This window comes from Ischnura elegans, chromosome 3 (genome assembly GCF_921293095.1).
Source record: "Ischnura elegans chromosome 3, ioIscEleg1.1, whole genome shotgun sequence".
In the NCBI taxonomy this organism is placed as follows: Eukaryota; Metazoa; Arthropoda; class Insecta; order Odonata; family Coenagrionidae; genus Ischnura; species Ischnura elegans.
Window position 1 is genome coordinate 26911317 of NC_060248.1, and position 10944 is coordinate 26922260.

The 10944-nt window shown below is 37.1% G+C and overlaps 1 protein-coding gene across 2 annotated transcripts; it reads right to left on the bottom strand.

Moving 5' to 3' along the window:
• Positions 1-2275: 2275 nt before the first annotated feature.
• Positions 2276-5805, bottom strand: LOC124155583 (nuclear matrix constituent protein 1a-like). 2 transcript variants are annotated; one of them, XM_046529538.1, is made up of 2 exons: positions 5589-5805; positions 2276-3167 (listed from the first exon to the last, which is right to left on the bottom strand). In XM_046529538.1, exons 1-2 carry the CDS (start codon positions 5677-5679, stop codon positions 2551-2553), a joined length of 708 nt encoding a protein of 235 aa, XP_046385494.1. In that variant the 5' UTR covers positions 5680-5805; the 3' UTR covers positions 2276-2550. The 2 variants fall into 2 exon arrangements, with proteins under 2 accessions (XP_046385494.1, XP_046385493.1); XM_046529537.1 differs by having other exon boundaries at positions 5583-5801.
• Between the last annotated feature and the right edge of the window lie 5139 nt (positions 5806-10944).

A 10944-nucleotide genomic window follows, 5' to 3' on the forward strand; every position in this document is an offset into this window, starting at 1 on the left:
GGTCAGAAAGATTGACTTTAGAAGAGGAAAGTGCAGTGGAGGAGGATAATCTTGGGCCAGGGATCTTAGATGTGGAAATCGAGATAGCCCTTCATGATATGAAGGCTAGGAAAGCAGTGGGCATGAACAATATCCGATTTGAGCTGCTGAAGAATCTAGGAAGGGATAGTAAGAAAAGGTTTTCCGAGCTAGTATGTAGGATCTATGAGGAGGGATGTTGGCCAGAGGACTTTGTGAAGACAGTTCTAATTCAGCTACCGAAAAAGAAGAAAGCTGTTGAATGCGGAGATTATAGGAGCATTAACCTAATATTACATGCCGCGAAAGTGGTACTGAGGATATTGAACAGAAGAATGGAGGCAAGGGCAAGCGAGTATTTGGGCGATGATCAGTTTTGTTTTAGAAAAGGAAAGTCAACTCATGACGCAATAGCAATAATGAGGTCGCTGGTGGAGAAGAATCTACAATATAACCACGACATGTATGCCTATTTCATGGATTTAAAAAAAGCATTTGATATAGTGAACTGGGTTAAGTTAATGGATATTCTCAAGAAAAATAGGTGTAGATTGGAGGGATAGGCGACTCATTAGTAATCTTTTAATGGCACAGACCGAGCAAGTAAGGATAGTGGATGACGAATCTGGTTGGGCAAGCATGGGACAGGGAGTGAGGCAAGGCTGTCCTCTATCGCCTGTTGATTAGCCAGTCAGCAAGGGAGCTTCAAGCTCTAGTGGATACATTATGCGAGCGTTGCGAGGAGTATTAATCACAAGAAGACGAAGATAATGCAGTTTTATCAAACATGGCGAGCGAGGTATGTACACGTGAGACTCAAGATAAAAGTAGGTGGGGAGAAGCTTGAGCAGATAGAGCAATTCAACTATTTAGGCAGCACATTAGAGGAAAACGGATACTGTGGTTAGGACATCAGGAAAAGAATTGCATTAGCAAAGAAGGCGTTCATGAACAGAGAAAAGAAAAGAACAAAGGAAAGATTAGTGAAGAGTCTGATCTGGAGTATAGCGCTTTACGGTGCAGAAACGTGGACACTTATGAAGGAGGACGAGGAAAGACTGGAGGCATATTAGATATAGGTGTGGCAAAGAATGGAGAAGGTGAAGAGGACGGAGAGGAGGATGAAGTGGTGGAAATGGTGGGTGAGGAGAGGCACTTTTTAGATGATATACAGAGGAGACAGAATGTATGGATGGAGCGAGTACTTAGTGAGAAGGGGATGTTGAAAACAGTGTTAGAGGGTAGAATGTTAGGTAAATGAGGCAAAGGAAGGAAAAGAGTTAGACTTTTAGATAGAATGGAAGGGAGGAGGCCTTACAGGGAAGTGAAGAGAGAAGTGGTTGATGGAGAGGGAGGATCCCATAATTCTTCTCAGGTATTCCATGGAAACCTATCTTAATTGGTAGAATACTTAAATAATAATCCCTTTATAAATGTCTCAGTGGTTCATCGAAAATAAAAAATTCCCATGATGAAGCTGGATAAATTGTAATTTTTTAAATAAATATAAATTTTGCCATAATAAAGGATATATTTGACCATTTATTCAGTGTTAAAAAATATTTTGTGTATTAGAATTGAGTACAAGTTAAGTTTGTATGGCTTCCACATGTTTAATCTTATCTTTGTTGGCTTTGCAGAGAAATTTCTCATAACGACATCAGAAAAAATGCTTAATTGCTATTATGTACTGACCTACCTGAGCAACTCCTTCATCATCAACTGCTTCCTCCACAAGCCTTATATGAGGCATTTAAATCTTGAATATGTGACTATACTTTCATTTCTCAGTGTGGTACCTACTTAGTAGGCAGTGGGATAAGCAGGAATTTTGTTCCGGGGTGTCCAAAACTAGGGTGGGAAATTTTTGAAAAACAAGGTACTAATTAATGGGTTTTAAACTAATTTGAACACTTTTCATAATTGAAAAAAAAACTTCATTTGTTAATATAAATATTTTGTACATTCATGATTTTTCAATATTTTGTTTTCTTTTACGAAGGAAAATAATTGTGCTTTTATATTTTGGGGTGATTGGGACCCCCCTAATACCCCTGCCCCCTCCCCTGGACCCCTGCGTACCTCCCCCTGGCTACGCCACTGTTAGTAGGTACTGTAGTTTTCGTAGTAGAACCTCTGCGCTTGGATTTCATAGGAATCATAATACTTTGCACCATCGAGGATGCTTGTAAAGTGAAATTATGACATTCAAGGAAAACCTCTTCCTTAACAAGTAAAATAACTTGAAGTTTGAATATAAAATCTTCCATGAGCCTTTATTTATGGTAAAAATACATTCAATAGTTGTTGTTAGAAGTCTCATTGGTAGACATGCTGCACTGAAAACAGTAATAATTTTGTTTCTCTGTATGATAAAATTTCACCATCTAATAGAAAAACTAACATTTTATGAGGGATGTTGTTTAACAGGCATCACCCTGTAAAGACAATCTACTTAACAGTCCAAAAAGATTGCTATATATGTACCTTTATTCAAAGTACGTCATTTTCATTTATAAATATTTATGAAATTTATGCATTATGAATTGGTTTGTAACACATTCTAGTATAATCCTCATCAAAGACTCTGAGAAATTGTCTGAATTCTGAGTGGACTGGTTCACAGATTCCATATAATGCTTTCAGTCTTTTCTCCTCCTCGGTGGCATTTCTCTGGAGATTTTGTTTAAATTCATGTAACTCCTTTGTCTGCTGCCCCAAATATGCTTCCAATGATTCTGATGCCGCAATTATTTCCTTCAGTTCCCTCTCCGAGTCTGCATCTTTAGCCTCATGCATTGCCAGATCATTCTCCTCTTCCACGAGCTTCTCCTCTCTCTTTGTCAGAAGAAGTTCGTCTGCCTCCAGCTCCCTCCAATCAGCTTCAAATTTATTCTTATTTTCCTCTGCAATATCTTTGTATTCTTTCAATTTACGTTCTGAATCTGAATGCAAAGTCTCTACTGCTGCCGCCTCAGCTTCATGTTTGGTTTTGCTCTTCAAAAATTCTTCCATCTCTTCTTCGTATAGTTTCATCTCTTCCTCATATTCTTTTAGTTTCATTTGGAATTCCTCGATCTCATCAACCAGGTAATTATCATCATCCTCATTGATGTCCTCAAATATGATTCTTGAGAGATTTGATTCATCTGCAAAACATATGTGTTTTATAAATAATTATAATTAACAGAGATAAAATGATAGCTTTGATGAATGTTGTGATTGAAGTGTTCTAATTAGGATATAGTTTTTGTAATGAAAATGCTCAATTGTGGATGGTAGCAATTATTTAAAATGAATTTTTTTCTTTGGAATAAACATCGAAACTTCCATCCAGGCGAGATACTTTCCTAATCCATTAAAAAATATCCCCAACACGTCCACATTGGCAAAAAATATTTGTACTTATTGTACATTTATGATAAAATTTGAATAAGATTTCAGTTAAAAATACACACAAAATTCACATTCCAACATTTTTCCATACAAGGTATATAGTGAAACCTATTGTAAACATGGGTAATGCATCATTCATCTCCCAACACAAATAAAAATCTACGGAAAAAAGTACCATCATCATCACTAGTCAACAGTCTTAACATTGCAATTGGTTTGAAAGGACTCTCTGTCCCTCGAAGATTGTCTTCATCAGGCATTCCTGCCTCAACACAGTGCTGATTACGTTGTTTCGTTTTCTTACTGAGGTTTTCACTAGGCTTTTCTCCTCTCCTACTCTTCCATGGACTTCCTCATTATTAACTGAAATGATCTATTAATTATTAATATTATTGTTTTAATAATTTATAAGTTTATGATTATAGTTCAATAATTGAATTAGAAAAATTGAATAACCTTTTAAAAAAACTTTCAAATTTTGCCACCCTGGGCATGTATCCCCTGCCCTGCCCTAGTTCCAGGCCTGATTCCAATATGTAACAATGAGATCAGAATGTGTGGTGTTTACAAATTTTTATTCCGATGATGATATACTCCTCGTAATGCATTGTCGGAGTGAAAATTTTCAAATTCGACAAGTTCCAATCACATTGCTAATTTTCTAGCTAGGTAGTTAGTTAGTTTTCAGAATATCTAAATCTGTAGTTTTCTCACCAATCAGGAACCCCTTACAATTTATTTCCTAAGTAAGCATTCACGTATTATGGAAGCAAATTTTTTGTCATTTTTGACCTCTTTCCCCCTCTTTCTGAAAACCTCCTTTCCCCACTCACTTATGAAAGCTTTTATATATTTTTTTTCAAAAATATAAAGATAGAAAAATTCTTTATTCTACGTTTTAAGTGTTTCATCTGAAATGTCTTCATGATCGTTATAAAAAAATCTACTGTCAAAGTTATTTAGTTGCATGTATTAATCAATCAATAAAATAATTGATCAATTAATTATTATTAGTACCATTAATGCTATAAAATATATTAGTGTTCTGTACATTAATCGTAAAAATATTACTGTGAGTTAAAAACCAATTGAATGCCCTATTCAACCGCAACTCCGTTTTTCAAGAACTATTCTAGATTTCATTTTCCCCCTCCTGTTTTACACCAGCAATGCTGCCATACATCACTGCCACTCGATAAGAAAATATATCGATAACCATCCACCTCCATCCCCAAGAACTAATTATTACTTGAACCTTTTCTGTTCAATAAAAAATAGAAAAAAAATAAATGTTATAAGGCATTAATTTTCATGAATAATGAACTTATACGTTGGGATGATTTGAATTTTACAGGAATTATGTTTCCCTTTTGTTTTCGATTTGAAATTAATCAACGCAAGATTACTATTAAGAAATTATACAAATACTATTGTTTATTAATTTGTAAAATAATCAATATTGTTAAATTATTTAATTATAAAAAAAGAAAATTTTTAAAAGACGTTTCAAATTTTGCCGCCCCCTGAAATCTGCCGCCCGGGGCACGTGCCACCTCAGCCCTACCCTTGTTTCTGGCCTATGTGGCCTGAAATAAATTATTAATATATAATTTATCCCTTTGAACAATTTTTAAAATGAAAGTGATTATACACATATGCAAGAAAATGCTATCTTATGATATAAAAAAGTTGCTGTTTTTGTGATTCTGCAGTTTGCAGATTCTGCAGTTTGGCAATACGGGGGGGGGGGGCGCTCCCCATATGTATCCGCCACTGGTGTGAGGGGGTCAAGCCGAAACTCACCTAATCTCTCGCGAGGGAGAGGGGGGGAGGTCCTCGAAAGTATTACGTAATTTTATTTCCGCAAAAAACAGGGTAAACTAAGTTCAATCTTTGTAATCTCGAATACTATTGTCTTAGCTAATCTAAAATAAAAAATAGTGAAACAACCAATAAAAATCCTACGCAATGAAGTATAGGTTAACGAATTTACCCTGAAAATACGCATTTTGAACAATCTCAAGTGAGATTAGAGGGAGGGGGGAAAGGTTCGAGCCGAATCTCACGATATCTCTCCAAAGGGGGAGGGGGACCCCAAAATCGCCAAAATAACCTCACGTAATTCAGAAACTTAGCATATCTCGATAAGTAATAAGCGTTAATCTCACCGTCACCTTCATCCTCGGTGTCTGCTACAGTGACTGCGACCAATCCCACACTCAGCAACATCATGAAGTAGACTACGTCCCATCGAAATATCTGCATTTTGGCTGGAGGATACACTCACGCCCTGAAGAGCACAGAATGTGCGACCGTGAAGCTCGGAGATAGCCGCTGAACTACCGCTTCGGGATTGAGGGTTGTGGAAGTGGCGAATGACATGACGATCGACTTATATCTATATACGTATAACTTCTGCCATTTGCCGCTGTTTGCGGGATGGCAGCAGCAGCGGCACCCATCCTCTGGTAAAGTCGAAGGTCAATATAGATGTGACGATACACCATTCCCCTTTCAGTTTTGATTCATTTTCGTATTTTTTTTGCGTGATAAACTTCGAGACGAGCACGTCTGGCTCTTCTCGGGAGCTAAACATGCTCTCGAGAGCGTCTTCCCGATGCATGCTTTCAAATTCTTCGAGAACAAGGGAGCGCGTTGAAATTGGTTTAGCGCCAGTGGGAACGAAGGAGAGACTGTTGCTTGCTTACTTTCGCCCTTGCATTGGGCTCATTCTACCAATTTTTCAAAAGTTGTAGATTTTGATAGATTTGAAAAATAAGGAGAGCCGTAATTTTTCTTTTATAGATCAGCCTCCCACTTCTCGAGCTATTCGCGGTGAAAAATCATAGGGGCGTAAATAATTTGACGTCATCGGCTCATACCAATCGGGTCACCGCGCTTAAGCAACTCCTGGGCTCTACGCTCGTGGCTGGTTGCATGGGCGTACCCAGCGAGGGGCAGGAGGGGGCAGCTTCCCCCCCCCCCCCCCCAGAAGCAAAAACCTTTAGGGAAAGTATTTTTTTTCATGCAAATATTTTAAAAACTAATAAAGAGCTGTCACAGTTTCCTTAAAATGTTGATTTCATTCACCTATTCCATTCTTAAATCTTACCAACAACTTGAGCAACCATGGCTTGCCCCCCCCCCCTTAGTTTTGATCCTGGGCACGGCCTTGGTTCATTGTCGTTTTAACTCACATAGGAAATCACGCCCTTCAATGAGCGTTTCTCAATAAAAGAGCTTATGAGCTGAAGCTACTAGGCTTCAATAATTTATGAAAAGTCTAACTTACGCGTTTTTTAAAATTTTTATTACGAGAGAATGGCTGAATTAAGAAGAAGAGTTCTTTTTCGTCATAACACATCTTCCTGTTCCATCTTCCGAATCCTTGTAATGAAATACAATTTCGGGTCAGATCGGGAATTCAATCTCTCTTTTCAAGCAATCACCCAAAAATATGCTTAGGAGGTGTTAAAGAGTGGTAAGAGCGGCTGCATTGATAATTTTTTGACGATTTGCACGCATCGGAAAATCATACATGACATTAAACCAGCGATATATCAGCCTTATGCAAACGAAATATATCGCTGGTTTTTATTTAATTTATAAATTCGTCATTCATTATTGGCAGGCATAATAAAATGCAAACATATTTTTAAAAATAGAGTATCAGAGAATATATGTCTAGTGTAGTTTCATATGTAGGCTAGTGGTCTCCTCAAGATTGGTAGTCGATAAAAAATGGACAAATGTTAAAAGGTCTTTAAAAATATTTCTCCTCCGTAAAATCAATTTGATGGTAAGTTTTTAAATTTCAAATAGAAATTTTCATGCAATGGAGCATTTTCAAATTATTTAACTGGTAAATGCAACAAGGCTCTGCATTTAGTTTCCAAACGATACGTTATGAAATATGAGTAAGCTGAGGTTCGTTTTATTAAATTTTTAATGATTGCAAAATAAAACTTGTTTCTAGCAACAGCCATGTTATTTCATTTCGGCGGGGGGAGGGGGGGCTGAAGCCCCCGCCTGGCTACGTGCCTGATGATGTGCCTTTGGTTGGAAAATCATTGGTTATTTATGATAATAATTTTCCTATTTTCCGAGAGATTTCGGTTGAGGGTCGGATTGTCTTTCCTCAGCCTTCCCCTTTTGTTTTCCATTGATAAAGCCGTTTCTAAAGGCCATGGCTGGAAGTAAGGCCCAAGGAAGAACAAATAACATTAAGACCATGCTGAAAGATGCTGCTTGAATGTTTTTCTTCAGTAAACTCGGAAAAAATATTATCAAATTTTTTGTTTAAAAAATAATATTCACAATTTTATAAAAATTTTTTATATTCCATTAATATAACAAAAATGTTGGTTAAATCATCAAAATTAATTAATGATTTGGGCATTAGTTGGTTTTCATTAGAATTAAAAAACATTTCCTCTGTTCAATTCCGTTTTTTATGATTTCTTGTGATACTCAATTCTGGGAAAAATTATGTTGTGGATATTGCCTCAGTTCAATTCCGTTTTTTATGATTTCTTGAAATATTCAATTCTGAGAAAAATTATTTTGTAGCTTAATATTTTCTTCACTTCCGTAAAGCTTATCTTTATTGTATATTCCGGCTCATAGTTCAGCATGCAGGGTGGCCACTCGGGTTCAGAATTTCAATTCATTTATTTTCTGGGTTTAACCGAGTGTATTTTAATATTTTTTTGATATTTCGCGATGCGCTCCTGTACATTTCATCAGCTCAACATAACATCGATAGATGTTTATCCCTGTTGATCAAATGACCGTTAAAAACGGAGGTTTAACATAGAATTTGTCGTAAAAGTTATCCAGGTATTCCAAAATATGGAGATGAACTCTCCTTTTCGATTATATCAAGGAGTCCCTTAGTGCCTAAAGGTATTACCTCTACATTAGCATAATTAGCTAGCTTTTACTTTCAAAGATATTATCTTTACGTTAGTATTATCTGATGCAAAATATTTTTCTAAGATCGTAGCCAACCTGCGTCACACGTCAAAGGTTTTATTTTCGTCCAATAAAAAGCATAGAATTAGACGCAAAGTGATTTACAATTTTTCGTGATAGATCCAAACTTTGTTTATCTCTACGTTCTGTGTATATACCCCAGTGCAGAAGTAATATCACGGTCCGTAAGATTTGAACTTTAATAGGGCCAACACAATTTCAGTTTTGGATGTGAAACTTTTTACGGCAAGCAGTGATACATATTCGTTTCACAGGCATGCTGCTACTATTTTGATACAGGAAAATATTGGTTGCTGTTGACATTTTTCTAATATGGAAATTTTCTTGCGCAGATGCGAATGTTATTACGATTAAATTATTACTAATAAATTAATGACCATAAGGTGTCGTATTTTTTCGGTATAGATAAAATAACTGCGAAAGGTAGATGTGGTGGCAATTCCAATACATTGTAATGGGGGAATATTTCCGAGGTGAAGCAATGATGCCTACTGATATCTATGATAAAAAGTAAAAAAATGTAATTTCACATAAATTTATTTTATCTGTGTAAAAAGTGTAAAAAGTTAGCCGCACAGGAAAAATTTGGTAAAATTTTCACATTCGAGGAAAAGCCAAATGTTGACAGGATCTACTCAATAAGCTATGAAAATTTCAAGATGACACCATAACCTTTCACGTATAAGGAATGGTTTCAGGAAGTACTTTGAGTGAATTGTTAATATTTATAATGGAACACCGTGTCAGATGAAAAACACTGACGGAATGGTATTGGGAAAGCCAACCATCTCTTCCCTGAAAACGTGGATATTGATCGAACTAGCCTCGGATAGAGTCGCGGGACCCGGCTCTGAAGGGCGGGTGTCGTCGGTGGCAGCGAGGTCGGCAAGGTCACCGAGGTACCACGATTCCATCCGAGGTGGTGGAAGGATATTGGGCACTTCCGGAGTGATGAGTATAGGGCTTTTTTATAGTGGTGGGGAGGAGAGTCAACGAGGGATAGCTTTGGTATTAAATGGGAAGCTCGGTAAGAGGGTGGCAGGTATAAATTAGGTATGAGGTAGGATTCTGGCGGTAGAAATTGAGGCACGGCCCAACAGCAGTAGCGGATCCAGGACAGGGACAAGAGGGGGGCATTCTATTTTTAAGCTCAATGTTTTAACCTCTCTACACGTATGTCAAACGTAATGGGTCGAAACTATTCCCTTTTATCCCCCTCCACCCAACTTCTGGGATCGAAGCTTAACTGTGAGCAACGGATTTTCGATTAATTTATTTTCGTTCCCAGATGTCTCTGGTCGAAACTAAAACTCTTCGTTGATTTTAATTTTGTGCGGGAACGGAACTAAACCTTGGCCTCATATTTTCGTTTCTCTCCGAGTCGAAGCGAAACAATTTCGTTTCACGTGCCATCTCTGGTCATGGGGGGATTAGAACGCGTCAGCTTCAACGAAATAGGAAAATATTGAAAATAAACACTAGCAATTTTCCACAATTATACAAAACTATTCCGACCTACTATATTACTACATCATCTTCAAGGTGCAAAACCATATTGTACCTTGAAAATTATGTAGTAATATAGAAACCTAGGTCGGAATAAAAATTTATAACCGTGGAAATGTGCAAGTGTTTATTTCAATATGGAAAATTTCCACTCCATCACGCTTAGTTCTTCTGACTTTAGAAATAAGAAAGTTTGGATTAGGAATGCGGAACGAAAGGCGAGAGAAATCAGCAGAATTTTGCTGGAGAAATAAGTTATTCATAACAAATACATGGTTCAATCATAATAAAGGAAGGCACGAAAGGGAACTATGAAGAGACAATATCAGTAACTAGTGCGGAAAAGTATCCGGAATAATGAAGAATGCGCAGATGGGATAATATTGGAATTGGAATAGTCAAAGCGGCAGAGAAATCAAATGGCTACTTGAACAATAGAAAGAAAAAGAAGCCGTGGATATCGGAGGAAATGATAAAAGAAATGGAGGAGAGGAGGAAGTGGAAGAACGAGGACAAATCACAGGGAAAATAAGTACCAAATGAAATATTGTGTTCTTATCGCCCTTTGAAATTACAAGAAAAAATATATAATTTCAGTCTTTCACATGAAAGTAATATCTCATTGCAAAATGTGGGCAAAAAACAGGGAGAATACTGTAGCAATGATGAAATAATTTTATGGGAGACATTTTAAATCCACGAGTTCCAATCTTGCGTCACGCATCTTTTTTTTATTCCCGATAAGCACACGCCAATAAATGAGGCCGACATAGCATCAAAACAACTCAAGAGGAAGAATTGCAAGAAATAAATAACATAGATATTATTCACTCTCACGGGCGTAGCTTCATGGAATCGACCTATCATGGAAATGAAAAGTAAAAACTTTTGTAATTCCACATAAATTTACTTTCTCCTTCTTCTTCATCTTCTTGGCCTTCTCTTCCTCTTTCTTAGATGCGTATTGCTAAAATGGGCGTACTCAGCGGGGGCACGAGGGGGTAGCTGCCCCCCTCTAAAAGCAAAAAT